The following is a 22,607-nucleotide window of genomic DNA, read 5'->3' on the forward strand; positions in this document are numbered from 1 at the left end:
ATGTAGAGGAGCGCGGTGGAGCCAGGAAAAGTAAGTAGGAGGTGGGCGGGGCCTGCACGAGCTCCGGTCATGTGACAGCCAGAGCTGGTGCAGGCCCGCCCACCTTCTCCTGCACAGTGCAGACACGGCCGGAGACGGAGAGTGAAGTGAGCTCCTGCGGAATGTCCTGCGGATATATCCGCAGGACACTTTCCCCGTGAGCACATAGCCTTAGAGTATGTGCGCACGTTGCGTTCTGCCATGACAAATATTCTGCTGCGTTTTGGATGTATTTTGGATGCATAATTCATGCGTTTTGGATGCTGGCTCTGCCACAGACAGAGTGGGAACAGCATCCAAAACACACAAAAGAAGTGACATGTTGCTATTTAGAATGCATCGATTTTGTAAAGAATTTGGCATGCAAAACGCTGCGTTTTAAAACGCCGTGTATGCATGGAATTTGCTAAATTCTCATAGACTTTGCTGGGGACGCAGAACGCATGCATTTATGCTGCCGTTTAAAACGCTGCGTAAACGCATGAAAAAACGCAACGTGCGCACACAGCCTAAGGCTATGTGCGCACTAGGCCGTTTTACCCGCGGATTTGCTGCGGAAATTTCTTGAGAAAGGTTTGAAATCTTTCTGCAGACATTTCCCAGCAAAACCTATGGGAACAAAAAATAGCTGTGCGCACGCTGCGGATTTTTCTCAAGAAACTTTCTTGAGAAAATGAGCATGTCCATTATTTTCCGCAGGTACCTGCGGAATACCCCCGGAATTTCTCTCCATTCACTGTAATGTAATCCGGCAGACCGGCCGTAAACTGCGGCTAGTCCTATCTGCTCATCTTCATATTTCGATCTGACTTAATACGTTACCTTTGGAGTGAAAGGAAATGAGACAGTCGCACAAAGGCCAGTTTTCTACAGATTCATTCAGTATGACGTCTTCTTCAAAAATAACCACGGTGATGTACTTGAATAGTGACAGACGCTCCAAGATTTCCTTCATAGGTTTTGACTTGGACTTTTTGGCCATGGCACAGATCCCCACCACAATCTGCCTTTCTGGTGGCTGCAACCGAAAAAAACAAAAAAAAAAAAAACAAAAAACAGGTTTTAGCTACTTATTGACCATTCATGTTAACATACCCTATCGTAAAAAGCATAGTCTATAGCTCTGAATGGCTTTATTTACATTATAGGTACTACATATTTGCATTAAACACACATATTTAGGTTGGCTTACAATCACCGACACAGTACAAATAGGGTGCGGCCCCCTTTTCAAATGAGCTGAGCAATTCATCCATTGCATCCCATTGCTTTGTGCCTATAGTGGGGACCCATCCACTCTCTGCCCTTCTTCAGACTGATGTCTGTTGACACAAGGTGAGGTTTTAATATTAGAGAGTGTAGGTACTGTCCTGATTGGGTACACCTTGTCGCGGTGGGATGGCTTTACACTTTTTTGATTAAAAATAGTGTTTACTAAGTACCCTATGTTTATTTATAAGCACTATGCGATTATTGAGTTACAGCGGGGTATATATGTTCATATTCTTATTTTTGGTTTTCTTAATCACTGATGCAAAACAAGTGAGACTGAGGCTGAAGGTCGATATGTAAATAAAAAAAATCCTCTACTACAAATATTTTCTTAAAAGGGGTTTTGCGGTTGGGAAACCGAACTGTTTCCGGGCTTTTTTTCTTCTTTTTTAATTTCGCCTCTCAGTTACAGAGATATTAGCAATCAGAGTATTTAACGCCTAAAGAGTTAACTTTTGTTAACGTCAAATGGGTGTTCTCATTTTTTTTTTTTTTATTGGGGGTGTGGACATTTCTTTTTGTATGAATTACCCAATAATAAGCAGGCAGTAACCCTGGAGAAAGAAGAACACTCCCTCACCATAGCTTAGTGCATGAGATGTCATGATATGGCACTGATCTCCTGGTATAACCTCCTGCATGATTAGAAAGTACAGATGACAAACACCTTGCAGAATAAATCACTATATGACCCACAGGAGCAGCCTGCTCAGATCTCACTACAGAGCAATCACAAGTTGCACTGAGTACAATAGATGTGCGACTCCTCTCAGGGCAGGCAGTGTGGGGAAGGAGCAGTACAGAAAATCTGACATTGCTAAGTGAAGAGGAGAGCTGATACAAGGATGTGTAATGTGACACAGCTAAACTCAGCTGCACTTATCATGCAGGAGGTTAGACCAGGGCTGGATCATTTCATTACATCTCACACCCTGATAATCCTGTTCTAAGATTTGGTTGGGCTGATATAGTCTTTCCTTTCAGTATTGCTGCCTGACTATAATTTGGGAACTCATACAGGGAGAAGATGTACGCACCAACAGTGAACTAACATAACAGCCATATGGACTTAAGAGTTAATTTATTAGATGACAAATACTTTGATTGCTAATATCTCTGAAATGGAGAAGAATTAAAAAAAAAACAAAAAAAAAAAAAACACACAACACATTGCGCTCCATTCTACAGTCTCTATAAAATCATGTGTCCAGTTCAACAAGAAACGTTTGGTGAAAGGTCCTCTTTAAAAATCTTTTTTACCCCAAACCATAAACAGTTAAAAACAAGTGAAAAACTTTTTGTTCTTCACTCCTTCCCCAAAACAGACAAACATGCACAAAATAAAAACTGCAATTCCCTTTAAGTAATGGATATTCCAACTAGGGATGATTAAATCCTTTGATTATTCGGCTTTGCGAATATTTTCCGAATACCTCGCCGCTATTTGACTATTCGATGCGCAATGTAAGTCTATGGGAAGCCCGAATAGTTCCGAATTGTTGTTATTTGGGTTTCCCATAGACTTACATTACGCATCGAATATTCGCAAATAGTATTATAGCGGCGAGGTATTTGGAAAATATTCGCGAAGTCAAATAATCGAAGTATTCAATCATCCCTAATTCCAACCTTTAAGCTCTTGTTGCCTGGGCATGGGCAATGAAGCTGGGTATACTGTCCCCAAGTGGACTGCGCATGCCCAGGCAGAAAAGATGCCACGCACATGTGCAAGAATCGCTGAACATAGTAGATGGACTTGCCAGTCCAATAGGCATCAATCATGGCCAATGGGATGTGATTGCAGTTGCTGATCCCAGACTAGTCTGGATGAGTAGACCCTGGCCAGACTAGTCGTTATTAAGTTGCATGACACAAGCGGCAGTTTCTAAATTTTTTTTGCCGCAAAAGCACTTTAGTATAGGACATCGATAATATAATTTTAGAGCAGAATACGGCTCTAAAGCATAATGGTGACACTTAGGGGTACTTTGCACGCTGCGACATCGCTAGCGATCTCGTTAGCGATGTGAAATGCTAGATCGCAAGTGCGATCTTCCGAGATCGCACATGCGTAAAAAGACTTATGTGCGATCTTGAAAGATCGCACTTGCGATCTAGCATTTCACGTCGCTAACGAGATCGCAGGCGATGTCGCAGCGTGCAAAGTACCCCTAAGTGTCGGTAGACCTGATAGGTTTCTTTTAAAAGTAAATCATGCAATCATGAACCTTTATAACATACGTGGTACACCACTAGTATGCCAAAGAAGAGAACATGATGTGATACGTACAGAGTCATACTCTTCATCATCATCGTCGTCATCATCTTCAATGTTTGCAAAAAGATTGTCCACATTCTCTGCTTTGCCTTGATCCAAAGCCTCGTCCGATTCCTCACAACCAACAAAGAATCTTGGGATGTCGCTCTCCGTTGCGCTGACAGACATACTGGAAACTTTCTGTACGGACCTGCATGTGCCCGAGTAGAGATGACTGATGGTGTAATTTGTCTAGCGCTGCTTAACAATGGGGAGGATTATTCAGCCTTTTAATCCAGCAGACCGTGCAATCACCATCTCTTCAGTCCCTGAATGTCATCACGTCTCCCCGTACAATCATCACAAGCTGCGGTGTTCCTCTTCAGGCCACTGACTGGCTGCCATTCCTGAACAGAAGAGAAATGTGAGCATACATGAGCTGGCATAGCTAGAAATTGGGCAACCTAGAACCTCTCCTCCGAGCTAGCCCGACACTATATTTCTGCCACTCCATGACGGAGCTTGGACTATGAGGACGGTGGGTTTAGGAGGCAGATAAAAGGCTTAGTAGCAATTATTTTTTAACCTGCCATAAATAGGAATCTATATTTAATGCTGGTTTCCAAAAGTGTATATACAATGAAATGCTGAGCAGAAGATCGCCTTTTCCACGGAACAAAGGAACCTTTATTGAGCCTTTTAACAAAAGATTGCTTTATCCTGCCTGCAAGTGCACATTTAAGAGACTTTCTGAGAAACTCAACACTAAAGTGTACAGACTGCTGCTGACAATCACCGCTCCATTCATATCCCATTGTCAAGCCTCATGCGGAGTATGCCTTTATAGTGAAACCAGAGTCAAAAGGGGTTCCCTAGCATTATAGAAAACGGACCCTAAAATAGGGACGGTCAGGAAAAAATACTTGCCTCCAAAATCCCCCGCTGCTCTACGGCCGCCACATCAGTGGTTCCTGGGATTATGATCAAAACCATACATTTTTACTCATTCCGTGTGTTCTCCTCATTAAAGAATTCCTGGTATAAATACTTCATACACCAACGAGTAGTAGACTTTAATAAATGCTAATGAAAACCGGCTCTCATAAAGCTTAGTATAAATCTGATAAATTATATAAAACCACCGAATAACATTATTCAGCGTTTATTAATATTTGCAATATATATCTCTCTAGATCTATATATTTTACACATGCACAAATATCCTGGGCAGAAGAGGAAGCCACAGGGTATAGACAGGACAGCACAAAATCACAGATGTTGCTTTCTGTGAGGTAAAACATTTCCCTGCTCGTTGAAAAATATGCTATACCTCACAGGAAGAATCAGCTATGATCCCCTGCTCTCCTGTCTGAATACTGACTTGCTTCCTCCCCTGTCCATGAGATGTAGTATGATCAGACCATGTTCCTATATGGTCAGACACACCCATTACACAGTACATTGAAACCTTGGTTTACGAGAACAATGCATTCTGGGAGTGTGCTTGAAAACCAAGTTACTTGTCTAGCAAATCAAAATTTCCCATAGGAAATAATGGAAGTTCAGACAATTTGTTCCACAACTTGTTCAATGTCCCATCCTGGTCCCCTATTGTGCCATCACACACACACACACACACACACACACACACACACACACACACACACACACACACACACACACACACACACACACACACACACACGATGCTCACCTTACCCTTCGTTCCCTCGCCAGCCTCCTGGTTCTTGTAGTCCGCAGGTACATGATGTGTATCAGGTAACCATTGTAACCGATGCCGGAGCTTCCCCTTTCAGCGCTTCAGCGGCAGACGTCATACGCCGGAGCTGCTTGCCTCTGATTGGCCAGCCGCCTTTGGCGCAACCTTTGAGAAGTGGCTGACCTGCGGAAGTTCATCCATCGTTGCGATGGTTACCGGATACACATACTGTACCTGCGCACTACAAGAACCAGGAGGCCGGCGAGGGTACAGAAGATAAGGTGAGCATAATGTGTGTGTGTGTTTGTGCAGACTGCAAGAGCGAGGTAGAGCGCGGTGAAAGTACGGAACCGGAAGTGTGTGCGGTGAGTATTTGCTCGTACAGCAAAGCTTGCTCGTAAACTGAGTTACAAATTTACAGAAAGCTTTGCTCATATAGCGAAATACTCGCACACCAAGTTACTCGTAAACCGAGGATCCACTGTATATAGCAGTGACACATTTATAAGATTATCTCAGCACAGAAACATTTATTTTTAACACATCCAATTGTGGAACTTAGTTATGTTTCAAGATCTATTGATTAAAATGCACTCTCTTTGTGAGACAACCCCTTTAAGTATTTGGATCAAATAAAAGAACACCATCATTAAATAAGGTGATAAGCATATCATAAATAAATGTAACCCAAAATAACCAGGCGTACTAAGGCACCAAATCTGTATTATAAAATAACAAGAGGGAAATCTACCACGTACAAAGAACAGACAGAGGCCGCAGCCACACTTAGAAAGTGCATAACAATTAAAAGTAACCAGTGAATAGGTTCATGCCGCCTAAATCTCGGGCAGCATGAATCCGAGCATGGCTGCGCAATTGTGGGCAGGTATGCTACATTATGAAATATTGTACTCGGTGACTGTATTTTCCTGCCCCACTCCAGGGTGATATACATTCTATGTACACATGACTGAGTCCTGACAATCAACTGGATCGGAGCTTGAAGGCAGCGGTCGGGGGCCATGCTAGACTAGTAAGGTCCCTATAGACCCCAGTTGGTTTTCAAACTAGGTTTTCCCTGACGCGCCACAGCGTTTCAGAGCACAGCATACCTGGGTGCAGTTGTCCACCCGCAATCAGTCTGAAGATCCCCATGAAATGAACATAGTGCACTGCTATGTCAAAACCACCTTGCTGTGTATACCTGCCATCATAGGTCACTTTTTTCAAATGCTTCTGGGTTCGGAATCAGTGAAGTGATTTGAAGAAGTGACCTGCTCATACTCCGGGCAGCTTCCAGCCGCAAGCTCTCCACCGATGGCATTTCCTTCAAGCCGATTTGCCTGGAAAGACTTGGCAAGTGTGCTGGCATCTAAGGAACGCTGTCTGCACAAAGCATTATAGGGTTTGCAGGAACAGTAGAAGACACAGTTTTGTCTTTAGGGGGTTCTCAAATGCGGCTTCGACTTCTATCACTTGCTGAGTTTTGCCGCAGTCACACGTCCATGTCATGGTGCGCGTGTCTCCTGACCCAGACCGACAACCCCATAGTCATGTATCTGGCTATTAAGTTTGGTTCAGGACCCAGAAGTGTGAATATGGCTAAAGAATACATAGCATAGTGGTAATTTGCAGGACTCCAGTGAATTGTTGAGAAACCTCTACACTGATTCATGGCCAACATGGCAGCCTGACGACTATTGTGGGCAGTGTGGGAGAAAATGCAGGAACCCCCCACCATGACTATATCGGACTCTTATTAGGTGTCCTGTATATTCCGTAAACACTCCTATCGGCCAATCTTTTGGCTAACAGGAGGGTGGACCTGTCCAAACAATATAGGACAGCATAGTCTAAGGTCAGATCCCCTCTAATGGAAAACTACATGTATCCAGAATACTGAAGGAAGAAGAGCCTCCAGCCATGCTAATGATTTATGCCTTATTTGAAGGAACTCTTTACAGCCGTACACCGGCTTTCGTCACCCGGCTGCGTTGCTTAGCAACTATACAACTATCTGCAAAAACACCACAAATTACCTCATGAACACTGCCATTCAGAAAATAAAGGCGACTGCAAAAGAAAAACAACTAATGAGGCTCCGACAAACAAGAGTGGAAAACTAATTGGCGGCAAATCAGCCAACTACAGCGCGAAGAAACAATATAGGGAGGTGTAATTATTAAAGGGCAGATCTGCTACCATAAAACTGAATACTTCCTACACCAATCAGCGGCCACAAATCAGCTGCCGCCTTCACCATAACTTTGGTGAAGTGCAATTGAAATCCTCCAATGCAAGAGACTGTCAGCAGTGAGGGGTCAGGTTACATCCCTACTACAAATTGAGATACTTAGCACACATAATTGGCCAGTTTTATGTGAGCCCAACAGCCAAGGGCCAGGTGACCTCTCCTTATTGGGTGTCCCTGCCTACTCTAATGCCTCACTTTGTGTTAAAAAAACCTACAATTTATTGGCGGACAGGAACCTGCAAATGGAGAATTAAAATCGCCTGAGGCTGAAGAGCAGGAGTGCTCAATCAGAAGGCAGAACCCTGTAATGTAAGCAAAAAGACTGATGTCACGTCCTATCTTTCTAATGTGAACAGATGCAAACCGCCCCTAAATTGTAGGGTTTTTGTGTAAATCAAGTTTTATTCCATTTGCACAACAAATTTCAAAGAACAGAAAGTAAACAATCACAATATATTAGAACAGTAACTACTGCAACACACTAGGATCCTAGGTTGTTTTCGTTATGGCACAAACCAAGTCGTGCTTCCAACACCTTATAAACCAAAATACTTGAAGTTTGGCTACTGTTACATGTACCAACAAGGGCAAATCCTATCCAGTTGAAGAGAGACGAAGAAAGATTACCAAGATAACCGCAGGGGTTGAGTGGTACTGCGCGAAATAAGGGGAGGATAAGAAAAAGTAAGACTAAAGAAAGGAAAGGAAAAGAAAGCAAAAGAAAGGACGTTATAGAAGTCTCGTCTGAGCCGCCTACAGCCTCAGTTTCTATGTGTTAACTAGCGTAAGCCTTGGTATTTTTCGTGTCTCTAATTTAAGCCCTGGAGCCAGGCATACCTCCTAACCGTCCCGGATACAGCGGGACAGCCCCGATCTTATAGTCTAGTCCCGTTCTCACGCCCGGGAGCTCCGTAATCCCGCATTGTAGTGAGAGGCAGCTGCCACGCCCCCGCACTCTGCCGACCACGCCCCCTCCGGATGCAGGCCACACTCTCTGGATGCCTTCCATGGCATCTATGCTGCTGGGCACGCCACTTGCTGTTGTCCACACCCCCTCTGAATGCTGGACACATACACTCCTCGGGATGTCTTCCTTGTCCCCTCCTGCTGCTCGCTCTATGCTGGCCACGCCCCCTTTGCCTGCCTCTTCTGCCCAGGATTCTCACACGTGACCGGCTCTCCACAGCGGCCGCTTCGTTTGTTCTGCAACTGAGGTAAGAGCAGCAGCAGAGAGAGAGCAGAGTCAGTGCAGGAGGACAGAGCAGAGTCAGTGCAGGAGGACAGAGCAGAGTCAGTGCAGGAGGACAGAGCAGAGTCAGTGCAGGAGGACAGAGCAGAGTCAGTGCAGGAGGACAGAGCAGAGTCAGTGCAGGAGGACAGAGCAGAGTCAGTGCAGGAGGACAGAGCAGAGTGAGTGCAGGAGGACAGAGCAGAGTCAGTGCAGAGTGAGTGCAGGAGGACAGTGCAGAGTGAGTGCAGGAGGACAGTGCAGAGTGAGTGCAGGAGGACAGTGCAGAGTGAGTGCAGGAGGACAGTGCAGAGTGAGTGCAGGAGGACAGTGCAGAGTGAGTGCAGGAGGACAGAGCAGAGTGAGTGCAGGAGGACAGAGCAGAGTGAGTGCAGGAGGACAGAGCAGAGTCAGTGCAGAGTGAGTGCAGGAGGACAGTGCAGAGTGAGTGCAGGAGGACAGTGCAGAGTGAGTGCAGGAGGACAGTGCAGAGTGAGTGCAGGAGGACAGTGCAGAGTGAGTGCAGGAGGACAGTGCAGAGTGAGTGCAGGAGGACAGAGCAGAGTGAGTGCATACCTCCCAACCGTCCCGGATACAGCAGACTGCCTGCGTGTCCATGCTGGAGGCCCGCCGGCTGCCTGCGTGTCCATGCTGGAGGCCCGCCGGCTGCCTGCGTGTCCATGCTGGAGGCCCGCCGGCTACCTGCGTGTCCATGCTGGAGGCCCGCCGGCTGCCTGCGTGTCCATGCTGGAGGCCCGCCGGCTGCCTGCGTGTCCATGCTGGAGGCCCGCCGGCTGCCTGCGTGTCCATGCTGGAGGCCCGCCGGCTGCCTGCGTGTCCATGCTGGAGGCCCGCCGGCTGCCTGCGTGTCCATGCTGAATGGGTGTGGATGGGGAGTGGATATGTGCGTGACTGTGAAATGGGTGTGGTTAGGGGGCGTGGCCTAAAAATTTGCCGCGCGCGCCGCAAACTTTGTCCCTCTTTTCCTTCTTTAAAAGTTGGGAGGTATGAGCCAGAATGTCAGTTCCAGGGTCTCCCTAAGGCTACATGCGCACGCTGCTTTTTTTGATGCTTTTTTGGCTGAAGTTTTGTCAGCAGAACTTTCTGACATCTGACTTCCCAGCAAAGTCTATGAGAAGTCAGATTTGTCATGCGCACATTGCAGTTCATTTGTCAGCGTTTTGTCAAAAGTTTGTGACAAAAAAAAAGCAGCATGTTCATTCTTCCTGCGTTTTTGTCAACATTTGTCACCCATTGAAATCAATGAGGGCATCAAAAACGCAGAAAAAAATGCATGCTAATCAAAAGTGGTGCATTTTACCTGCCTTTTACCTGCGTTTTTGGTACCAAAAACGCAGGTGATTTGTCAGGAAGTGAGGTCAGGCAAGTGGTCCCGTCCCGTCCTCCACGTGTTCCCCGAAGTACCGCTGTCCCCAGGGGAGATGATGTGGAGGACGGGGACTATCAGCAGCGGCGGCAGCGAGAGGGAAAAAAAATCAATGTTTTCAGCTGCCAATGTCCATCCCCCTCTCGCTGCCGCCGCTGATAGTCCCGTCCTCCACATCATCTCCCCTGTGCGTGCACGCTGGGGACAGCGGTACTTCGGGGAACACGTGGAGGACGAGACTATCAGCGGCGGCAGCGAGAGGGGGATGGACATTGGCAGCTGAAAACATTGATTTTTCCCTCTCGCTGCCGCCGCCGCTGATAGTCCCGTCCTTCACGTGTTCCCCGAAGTACCGCTGTCCCCAGCGTGCACGCACAGGGGAGATGATGTGGAGGACGGGACTATCAGCGGCGGCAGCAGCGAGAGGGAAAAATCAATGTTTTTAGCTGCCAATGTCCATCCCCCTCTCGCTGCCGCCGCTGATAGTCCCGTCCTCCACGTGTTCCCCGAAGTACCGCTGTCCCCAATGTGCACGCACAGGGGAGATGATGGACCCCTCTCACTGCCACCGCCACCGCTGATAGTCCCGTCCTCCACGCTCCTGTCAGCTCCACGCAGTAGCGCGATCAGCTGAGCTGTCACTGAGGTTACTCGCGGCCACCGCTGGATTCGGCGGTGGCCGCGGGTAACCTCAGTGACAGCTCAGTTGATCGCGTGGCTGTCTTCAGTTGCTGCGTGGAGCTGACCGGAGCGGCGGTGTCTGCTGCTTTTCCGGTCACCTCCATGCAGCAGAGCTGGAAGCGACGCTGGACCATCCTGGATTACACCGGACATGGAGGGCTTTGTCGGGGTTAATAAATTGGTAATTTGTTAGTGTTTGTTATTTCTAATAAAGGATTTTTTGGGTGTGTGTTTATTTACTGTAATTTACAGATTAATCATGGAAGGTATCTCAGGGAGACGCCTGACATGATTAATCTAGGATTTAGTGGCAGCTATGGGCTGCCATTAACTCCTTATTACCCCGATTTGCCAACGCACCAGGGCAAAATCGGGAAGAGCCGGGTACAGTCCCAGAACTGTCGCATCTAATGGATGCGGCAATTCTGGGCGGCTGCTGACTGATATTGTTAGGCTGGGGGGCTGCCCATAACGTGGAGCTCCCCATCCTGAGAATACCAGCCTTCAGCCGTATGGCTTTATCTGGCTGGCATTAAAATTGGGGGGGACCGCACGCCAGTTTTTTTTAATTATTTATTTATTTCTAATTTATTTTTTTTCCAATTCAACAAGCTTTATGGGCTTGTTTGAACTGAAAAATACATGAAACAATTGTTGACAAAACTGCAGCCAAAAACGCACCAAAAAAGAAGCAAAAATGCACCAAAAAAGCACCTACATTTTTTGTGACATTTCCAGGCTCTCTCTGACAAGGTGCAGTTTTGGCTGCAGTTTTGGCTGCAGTTTGTGAACACGAAAAATAAGCAGCGTGCGCATGTAGCCTGAACATGATCCGAGGTGTCCATAGTCTAATCACTTTCTCCATTGAGTCTGTCGCCTGGCCAATATAAATTGTAGGGTTTTTTTAACCCAAATAGAGGCATTAGAGTGGGCAGGGACCCAACAAAAAGAGGTCGCCTTGCTACTGGCTGTTGGGCTCACATAGCACTCAAAATTGGCCAGTTTTAAGAATCTCAATTTTTACATGTTTTTTCATAGCAGTAATGCAGGTCTATTTTCCCATATTCATTGTTACATGTCTTAGCACTGCAGAGTGCACCCGTCTCCTCTTTGTTACTATGTAATTTTTGTAGACTAAGTCAGCAAAAAAAAGTGGTGAAGTCCAGAGCATTTTTGATCAAAATTGAGGTCACAATGACCTGTCTGGATGGCTTTTACACATTATCCAGGTAACCTCACCTTTTTATGTATTCATTACTTCATGTAGTAATAGTGGAATTCCTGTCTTTATTATTCGCAGGGTGCGGAGTCGGACACCCAGGGTAAATATGTGTTTTTGATCAGTCACAAATCAAAATTATCCACACAAGTCTATGGGTCCATGAAAAATCAAACGAAAACAGACGGATGGCATAAGTGTGCAGTCCAAGTGTTGTCCGTAATTAAGGGCTCATTCAGATGTCTGATTTAAGGGAACAAGTTCCAGCCGTGTTTTCACGGATATAACTCATATCTGACAGTCTGTGGGACTAATCACAAGTCAGAATTCCTTTTTTGCAGACTGAAAATTGGTATATTTTCACATACGTGAAACACCGGATAACTGAATAAGCCCTAACACCACAATCCTCTGCTAACCTGTGCAACGTATTTATTTTTTTCATGTGATAATCAGGGATGAAACACTGATGGTAAAAACTGAGCCACGGACCAAACACTGATGGTAAAAACTGAGCCACGGATCAAACGCTGATGGTAAAAACTGAGCCACAAACCAAACACTGATGGTAAAAACTGAGCCACGGATCAAACGCTGATGGTAAAAACTGAGCCACGGACCAAACACTGATGGTAAAAACTGAGCCACGGATCAAACACTGATGGTAAAAACTGAGCCACAGACCAAACACGGAAGAAACTTGGATCCAAAATACTGATAAACAACGTGCTTTACATATGAGAAAAAGCATGGATGTATGAACAAGGCCTTAGTCAGATAGGGGAATCAATATTTAGAGGGAATGTCACTAATAAAAACTACCCCCTCTTTCTACAGGCCTCTTGTGGCTCACGTCCCAAACTGAAGCCATTTCATCATTGTAATGTGACCTCAATCATACAAGATGGGATTTGTGCGGAGTAATAGTCAGACGCTACACTAAATCCCCACAAATAACCATGCAGTAATTACTAACAAGCATTTTGGGCTGTCACTTATTGTCAGTTCTCGTTTCTTTAGCAGTCTACATAGCAGTGACATGGAGAGGCGGCAGAAACCCACAACTGAAAAGGACTAAATAGAGAGCTTTACATTTAGTTATAGGGTCATTCCGTGTCAAGTGGACCAGTTTTAAAAATCGTCCCAACTCGACGTTCTCCGATTTTGCTGAAAATTTATAAGGATGTACATGTATGTTTGAAAAGAGGTTCTGTAAATTTTTAGGGCCAGATCTCAAATATATTGGGCACTGTTGACCTTTCACTGGAGGCCCCCCCTCCCCCCCAAGCCTGCGGCTTCAGCTTAGAGGATTTTGCAAACTTTGGCACATAGCCATTAGAGTTCTATACTGGCTATGATGCTGAAATTTGGCATACTAGCTCAACTTTTGCTGCTAAACGCGATAAAATTATTACCAGCTATGACAAAACAATATTTCGGCCGCAATTTTGTGTCAAAGTAGCTTGCAAAACGCCTTGCATAAAATTTATGCCAAACTTTGCCCATATATAACTCAAGACCAAAAACCAATAGGAACTGGTGCTTTACCCTGTACAGCAAACATCTACATGACTTTGCATTGCTGCAATATCACGGTCAAAGCATATGTATTTGTGGAAATATTCACACCCACATATGATGACAAACTTAAAAACACCGAATTTTACCTATTTTTAGGTCAAATTTCCCAAAAAGGGTACCCCTAAAATATATTAATTCTGTTATCATTTGAAAGAGCACATTTTTCTCTACAAGGATCATTGGGGGTTTTTTTGGAGTCTGTCCATTTAAGAAAAGAAAAATGCCACTGAACATGGTGTTATTTATTAATACGCAATGAATGCTAACTGCACTATTCAAACCCTTGCATTGGTCCATGGTGGTTATACCACAACCAATTCCCTAAGAATTGGTATTATAATCCTATTAAGAATTGTAATAATGCTGTCTTTCGAGAATTGGCAGCCCCATCGCCTAGGAGCCATGGCCGATAGCCGTGCAAGGCAAGTCGCGGGTGGTCTCTTTATCGCAGGTTCCAAAGCCTGAGGGTGGGGGTCTTTGCCTAGGATCCCAAGCCTAATATTGGGTATCTTTTGTTGGCTCCCAAGCCATAATGTTCAGTCTAAGTAAGTGGTCTGGAATTGTTGCTGAATTTGCAACATAATGGGTTCAGAGAAGCTGTATTGTCGGCCCATTGCTGTTGCAGCTGGTGCTGGAATTATTGCAATGATCGACTGCTCGGGAATCCAGCATGTATCATTTCTCACAGGCCAGTGACAGAAGCTAGCTGCTCCATGAGGATGCATAAAATGTATTAATGCCTCATGGTCGTCGACTGAACTTCAGAAATATTTCCAATCCACCAGTTCCTATGGTAAATGCAGGCAATGTATTGCCCTGGCTGGAGGTTTGCAATTGGCACAAAAGGCATTTCTGATCTGACAGATCCATCTACATGGGCAATGAAAGATGATGGGTCATTTGACACCCTTGAAATGCGAATCTTTTTGTCATCAATTTCATTCTCCATCACTAAAAAATAAATAATATATGCATTAAAATGTAACAATAGTCAATAGGTTTATAGGTTTTTGATTATAATAGACATTGCTAGCAACAATACAACTCTGTAACATGTGATAAGAATCTGAAAATCAAACACAAAATCAATGCATTACGTGCATACATAACACCATGTTCAGTGGCATTTTTCTTTTCTTAAATGGAGAAACTCCAAAAACCCCCCCAATAATCCTTGTAGAGAAAAATGTGCTCTTTCAAATGATAACAGAATTAATATATTTTAGGGGTACCCTTTTTGGGAAATTTGACCTAAAAATAGGTAAAATTCAGTGTTTTTAAGTTTTTCATCATATGTGGGTGTGAATATTTCCACAAATACATATGCTTTGACCGTGATATTGCAGCAATGCAAAGTCATGTAGATGTTTGGTGTACAGGGCAAAGCACCAGTTCCTATTGGTTTTTGGTCTTGAGTTATATATGGGCAAAGTTTGGCATAAATTTTATGCGAGGCGTTTTGCAAGCTACTTTGACACAAAATTGCAGCCGAAATATTGTTTTGTCATAGCCGGTAATAATTTTATCGCGTTTAGCAGCAAAAGTTGAGCTAGTATGCCAAATTTCAGCATCATAGCCAGTATAGAACTCTAATGGCTATGTGCCAAAGTTTGCAAAATCCTCTTAGCTGAAGCCGCAGCCTTGGGGGGGGCCTCCAGTGAAAGGTCAACAGTGCCCAATGTATTTGAGATCTGGCCCTAAAAATTTACAGAACTTCTTTTCAAACATACATGTACATCCTTATAAATTTTCAGCAAAATCGGAGAACGTCGAGTGGGGACCACTGGTCCACTTGACACGGAATGACCCTATATACACTTTGTGATGTATTTATACTAAACAATTGTTCTACTTTTATTATACTAGACGCCATGGGCTATCTCGATAGACATCAGTGGTACTTGTGCTGATTTCTTTCTCAGAACGGTACAGAGCAAAAAAAAAAAAAAAAAGAAAAAACACATTTTCCAACTATAATTATGCATTCTATGCATTTGTTTTGCATGTTTGTATTTTCTCTCCCCTCTTCCAGATGCCATACCTTTATTATTCTGCTGATGTGTCCATATAAGAGTTGGCGGTTTTGCGGGATGAGTTATAGTATTGAATCACAATATTAATGTTACTATACGATATACTGCAAAGCAGGGAACAAATTGCAAATGAGGCGGCATTGTCAAAAAACTGCAATCCATTGCTTTTTGGGTTTTGTTTTTAAGGCGTTTATATTATGTTAAAAAAGGAACTGAAAACAAGATTATTTCAGAACAGTGTGATGAATAATAATACTTGCACTTTTTATTGAAGTGATGATAAAAAAAAGGGAATTTGGGGGGTAAAAAAATAAAATTCCGTATTTTTCGGATTAGAAGACGCACTTTTCCTCCCAAAAATTTGGGAGGAAAATGGGGGGTGCGTCTTAAAATCCAAATATAGCTTTACCTGGGGGTCCTGTCTGTGCGGCGATCGGCCGGCCTGCTGCCTGTGTGCAAGCGGCAGAGTACCTGTGCTTGTGTGCGGGTGGCAGCTGGGCACCCTGTGGCTGAGTGCGGGCAGCAGCCAGGTGCCTGTGTGCGAGGCAGTCGGCAGCTGGGTGCCTGTTTGCGGGAGGCAGCCGGCACCGACAGGCACCCAGCTGCCACCCTCACACAGGCACCCGGCTGCCTCTCGCACACAGGCACCCGGCTGCCGCCCGCACACAAGCACACAGGTACCCGGCTGCCACTCTCTGCGTGCGGGGCGGGCAGCTCTGCGGTAGGTTACCCAGTTTGCCCGCGGTCCCAGTTTCAAATTATGGCGCCGGGAGCGGCGTGTGTGCAGATGGAGCTCTTGGATGAGAGCTCCATCTGCACATGCGCCGCTCCAGGCGCCATCATTTGAACCGGGACCGCGGACACTGGGACACTCACTTAACCGGCCTGCTGCACGACTCACCCGCCGCCACCATGGACGCCACCGCACCTGCCACCATGGACGCCACCGCACCTGCCACCACGGACGCCACCGCACCTGCCACCACGGACGCCACCGCACCTGCCACCACGGACGCCACCGCACCTGCCACCACGGACGCCACCGCACCTGCCACCACGGACGCCACCGCACCTGCCACCACGGACGCCACCGCACCTGCCACCACAGACGCCGCTGCCACTGAACCGCCTCGCCTGCCAGCACAACCTCTGCCTCCTGTGACTCCGCTTCACCACCACTGCTGCCCCCCCTCCGGTAAGAAAACACCAGAGAATAAGACCCCATTTTTCTTTTTTTACCTTTTTTAAATGTCTAAATTTGGGGTGCGTCTTATAATCTGGTGCATCTTATAAAGCGAAAAATACGGTAGTTTCTCACTATTTTCTGAGACCTATAATTTTAGAGAGGAAAAAAAAAAAAATTCGCAATTCTGGGGTTTAAGAATGCTTTCAAAATGTAGAAGTGTCATTAATTTATTTTTAGTAATAAAACGCAGAGTGACTGAACAAAAAATCTCATTCACATCAATATTAGGCTATGTTCACACAGTGCATCTTTTGTAACTACAAAGATGCAGTGTTTTTGGCCCCAACAAAAATGCACCTGGGGAGAAAAAGAAAGAAAAAAAAAAAAAAAAACCCACAAAAAAATTCCATGCGTTTGACACGTTTTTACCACATGATGCCCAATGTGTTGTTTCAGTCAAATCTCTTGACTGGAAGGGCTCAAAAAGGCTGGAAAAATGCAAAAAGAATTGACATGCTGCATCTTTAAAAACGCAGTCAAGATGCAGACAAAAAAAAGATGCCCAGTGTGAACAGAAAAATAGAAACTCAGACATTGCTGGGAGAAGGAAATGCAGGTATTTTGGTGTGACCTCAAAAACGCACCAAAAGATGCAGTGTGAACATAGCCTTTGATGGGACCACGCTCTGCCTTCAAAACTGCACCAGTTGTTGCAGCTAGGGATTTTGTAGGTTTATAGTCGGTATATGAATAACCAATCATCATTTTCATATGGTGGTTGAAACAGTCATTAACTGAAACAGAAACAGCTGTGTATGAGGCTGAAAACTGGGTCAGGCACAGCCAAACTCTACTACAATGGTGAGGTTGTGAAAGACCGCGTCAAGTTACTGAACATACATTATGACAAGACTGAGCAAAACAAATAAATACGCAACAGTTATACCACAGCAGCAAGGAGTTTCCCAGGCAAAGATTTCAAAACTGGAGGGTTTCAAGATATACTGATAAAGCGCTCGTGAAGCAGCCCCAAGAATACTCAACATTGAAGACCTTAGTCACTGTGGTTGGCCAAGAGAATTTGGTGCAGCATATGAAAGATGTGTTTTTCTTCCCTTTGAAATTGTAATATGTCCAGTTATGCCATCAGCTCAGTAAATAGCAGACGTTGGAGCTAGTCTCTGATCACTGGCTCTAAGGCCGGGGCCACACGGGGGACTACTGCGATCCTCGCATTACACTTGGCTCTCGCTGGTAGCACAGCGGGAGCCGAGTGTCACTACGACTGAGGTCTGATTGTGCGATCGGACCACAGCTGTGGAGGGCGGGCTGGCACTGAGGAGGGGTGAGCCAGCACTGAGGAGGGGAGGAATTTCTCTCCCTCTCTCCGCCATAGCCGGCTATTGCCATTCTCGCCCTGCACTCGCAGTACACCGGTGTACCGCGAGTGCAGTGTGATTTGTCTCTCTCCCCATAGGCTTGAATGTGTGCAAGAGAAACAAGGATCGCATTACAATCGCAGCATGCTGCGACTATTTTCTCGGTCTGATTAGGGCCGAGAAAATAAATCGCTCATGGGTGCTGGCACACAGGCTAATATTAGTCCGAGTAGAATGTGATGTTTTATCGCATTCCACTCGCTCCGATTTTTATGCCGTGTGTCTTAGGCCTAAGCCACATACTAACTACTGTGCAGCCTAGCCGGCACCAGCCGTGTATTGTGCAGAATCCGCACCTGACCCTTCTCTGTATACCAGCAATGGACATTAAATGTAGGTAATTTACATATCAGTCTATCTATATATAAATCTCCTTTAATGAGCACAAAATGAAAAATAAAAAAATAAAACTTAATAAATTACCTTTAGAATTCCTCACCGTTCCCTTGCTGCATCGACTTACTTACAGGGCTTAGAATAAAGGGCTCCGTACACCACAACAGATTTGTCAGAAAACCCTTGGTTTTCCTCGAAACCAACTTTTTTTTTTATGAGCTACCATACTACAAAATACTCCCACAAATTGGCCCATTGGTTGCAATCAAGAATTATTATTTGGCACACCCATAAAACGGAATTTTCCTAACAAATTAATTCAAGAACATGTTGCAAACATGAATACACCTTAATGAAAGTCTTAGATGCAGAGCCAAAAGTTTTCTAATTAACAAGAATTCAACCACAGTTAAGTCTAATTATCCATTAACAGGTGCCTAGCAGACAGTTAATTATAAAAAGGAGCTACTTAAAGAAAAGCACATTGTCTTTTCATAACGTCAGCAATGGCACCACATTGAAAAGAAATGTTACAAGACATGAGAAAAAATAATTTCTTTACAAAAGAAAGATGAAGGCTACAAGAAGATCTTCAAAGTTTTATCAGTCAGTATACTGTAGCAGAAGTGATAACATTTTTTGACAAAGATAGAATTGCAAACATCTCACAGAAACATCCAGAACGACCACAGAAGTTAACACCTAACATAAGCATCTTTTGATGAGAAGGGTTAAAGAAAATCAACATGAAATTTCATTGCAGTTAGCTGAAGTAGAAATCTAAACTGTTTCCTGTGACAATACATGCCAGAGAAATGGCATGCCTGGGTGTTGCCAACAAAGGAAGCCTTTCTTAAAGCCCATGCGGAAAAAAAGAGCCCAGGGACTCCAAACTCTGGAGTGAGGGGACCAAGATACAGTAAACAATTTTGGAACTGATGGCTTCAAATCTGTATGGTGGTGTAGAGGTGTACACTAAAGAAAAGTGTATGGTGCCTACAGGGAAACATGGTGGTGACCTTGTTCTTATACTGGGTTGCATTAGTGCTGATGGAATTAGGGAGCTACATTTCATTGATAGTAGCAGGAATTCACAGATGTACTGCCATATACTGACAGACAAGATGCTACCATCACTTCATGCCCTTGATAAATATGCATTTTTTTTAAAAACATGACATTGATCCAAAAGACATTTGTGTCTCCTGATCTGAACACCTATGGGAAATCTGAAGAGACAAGTTGTGCATCAGTCTCCCTCCATCCAGCATGCAGATGTCGTTCATGAAGAATGAAAAAAGATAGATGTTGCCAACTTGTTTATTCAATGCAAGAAGACTTGGTGTGGTTCTGAAAAATCATGAAGGTCATACAATATACTAGATGTAGTTTTTTTTTAAATGGGGTATATTCATTGATTTTTCCATGAACTAATTTGAATAAACTTGATGATTTTGTAAGGAAAGTTCTATTATTAATCTTACTTTCAGGTTACAAGTTAACAAATGTTCTAATACATGTTAGGCTAGGTTCACATTTCCTTTGTTTTTGCATCAGTCCCATGCGTTGCTTGACGCTTGTGACTGATGCGTTGTACAACGGATGACAAGAATAGAATTCATTGTCATGATAAAGCGGATTCCATTGTAAAACGAGAGAGACAGAACGATCAGCTGATCGCTCTCGAAAGCCGGCGGCCGGGAGATCAGCTGATCGCTCTCGAAAGCCGGCGGCCGGGAGATCAGCTGATCGCTCTCGAAAGCCGGCGGCCGGGAGATCAGCTGATCGCTCTCGAAAGCCGGCGGCCGGGAGATCAGCTGATCGCTCTCGAAAGCCGGCGGCCGGGAGATCAGCTGATCGCTCTCGAAAGCCGGCGGCCGGGAGATCAGCTGATCGCTCTCGAAAGCCGGCGGCCGGGAGATCAGCTGATCGCTCTCGAAAGCCGGCGGCCGGGAGATCAGCTGATCGCTCTCGAAAGCCGGCGGCCGGGAGATCAGCTGATCGCTCTCGAAAGCCGGCGGCCGGGAGATCAGCTGATCGCTCTCGAAAGCCGGCGGCCGGGAGATCAGCTGATCGCTCTCGAAAGCCGGCGGCCGGGAGATCAGCTGATCGCTCTCGAAAGCCGGCGGCCGGGAGATCAGCTGATCGCTCTCGAAAGCCGGCGGCCGGGAGATCAGCTGATCGCTCTCGAAAGCCGGCGGCCGGGAGAACAGCTGATCGTTCGGCCGCCGAGAGATAGACATTCATTTGAATGATTAAAACACAAGATTTGAGCACGCGCAGTGAAAACATAAGGCTTCCGCTGCTCAAGAAACGCTACATGCTGCATTCCTGCCGCCCGACGGTCAGTCGTTCCACGATTGATCAGTCGGGCGGCGGATGCAACGCAAGGGCATCAGTCGCAATCCGCCGCTCATACAAATATATGGGAAACAACGGAATCCGCCAAACGGATTGTGTTTATCAGAGTAGCAGATTGTGACTGATCATAAACAACGGAAATGTGAACCTAGCCTTAGTCTTGTCAAAAATTTAGATTTGCATTCCAGGAACTATTGATTAAAATATTACTTTTCAATTGTGGTTGTACTCCTTTATACTGTGCACTGCATGTGTAACTGTTTCTTCAGATGAGCAGGCCAGCTGATGAGAATGTACTGTAGATATGCAGGCTAACACCACAGTATTGGCACAATAAAAATGTATTTCTAAAGATCCTTTATTTTATGAAGGGCGTTATTTCCTGGGCTCACTTTGCACTCTTAGAATGGCAGCACACCCACAGGGACGTGCTAACATGCTATTCCATGTCCAGCATCATCAGCGGTGACGTGCGTACCTGTGACGCCCTGGCAAAACCAGGTTGTCACAGAGACTGCACAAATCTTCCAGGTGCAGGACTCATCCTCCCTGGCAATACCAACACAAACCCTCACCCAGGTACATAACACCAGCAAGTAAAGCCTAGTCACCCCCCATGACAATAGGGACACACCAGTGGGCGGGGCCAAGCAGATGGTGACGCCCACCTAGGGGTCCTGAGGTGTCAGGGGAGGGAACAAAAACAGTTGAGCGGAGAGAGAGGAAGTGAGAGGAGTGTGAAGTGACAGGGTAGTCAGGGCTTGGAGCCTCTAGACTAACGGACTACTGACTAGGTGGCAGTCGGCAGACAGGGCCACAGGCGACGGAGATCCGGTCGCGGAGGACCTTAAGTGGACCGGGGCAGGGTTGTAGCCCACCGGTATCGACAGCGGGAATCCGGTCCGGAGGCCGTGCACAGTCGGGGTACCTGGACCCTAGAGCAAGGACAGCTGCAAGCACTTTTCTAATTGACCAGCCGGGGAGAAGATTCCAGGTCTTGTCCAACAGGAGGCCCAGATAGAGTGAGACGGAAGCCCAACGAAGGGGATAGGGCTCCGCAATTGCCTGCAAAGATCCCACGGGTCAGTTCTCATGGGCCACAGCTCCCTACACACAAAAATCATGGGGAGTGGACTTCCCGGTTTCAAGCGGATTAGTCGTGGTCCTGGTTGCATTCTGTACCTGACACATTTCCTTTAAATCTGCAGCATATCATTTTTTTTCAGCGTTTCTTTCATGAAGATTTCAGTCATCCTGATGAATGAGGCATAGTCTGCACCAAAAGCGGATCAGAAATGCAGCAAAAAGGAGTCAAAAACACACCTATTATAGACAGCATTTTTCCTGCAAAGATACAAAAGCGGTGCAGAATTTTCTAGATACTTTTGTACTTGTCCACTATTTTTACAATTGAGTCCACCCAGTGGGGTAAAAAAATCCCAAATATAAAAACAAAAGGCCATCACTAGCGATAATTCCCATGTGTCACTACAGCCAGGCGCTTGCATAACTTTTTCCCATGTCCAGACAGAAATGGCCACTGCTCTGATGCAGAAGTGACACTCTTCATTTACTGCAGCAGCTAATAGCAGAATAAGCAGCAGGTCCGCTCCT

General features: G+C 45.5%; 1 protein-coding gene across 19 annotated transcripts in view; it reads right to left on the reverse strand.

Moving 5' to 3' along the window:
* Positions 1-22,607, reverse strand: part of PPIP5K2 (diphosphoinositol pentakisphosphate kinase 2) — a 215,561-nt gene that overhangs the window by 162,323 nt on the left and 30,631 nt on the right. For all 19 annotated transcript variants that reach the window (XM_075325050.1, XM_075325053.1, XM_075325052.1 and 16 more), the window contains exons 2-3: positions 3,602-3,975; positions 862-1,057 (exon numbers count right to left, since the gene is read on the reverse strand). In XM_075325050.1, the coding sequence (XP_075181165.1) occupies positions 862-1,057; positions 3,602-3,757 (352 nt within the window). In that variant the 5' untranslated portion in view covers positions 3,758-3,975. The remainder of the gene's footprint in view (positions 1-861; positions 1,058-3,601; positions 3,976-22,607) is intronic.

Source organism: Anomaloglossus baeobatrachus, chromosome 1 (genome assembly GCF_048569485.1).
Source record: "Anomaloglossus baeobatrachus isolate aAnoBae1 chromosome 1, aAnoBae1.hap1, whole genome shotgun sequence".
Classification (NCBI taxonomy): Eukaryota; Metazoa; Chordata; class Amphibia; order Anura; family Aromobatidae; genus Anomaloglossus; species Anomaloglossus baeobatrachus.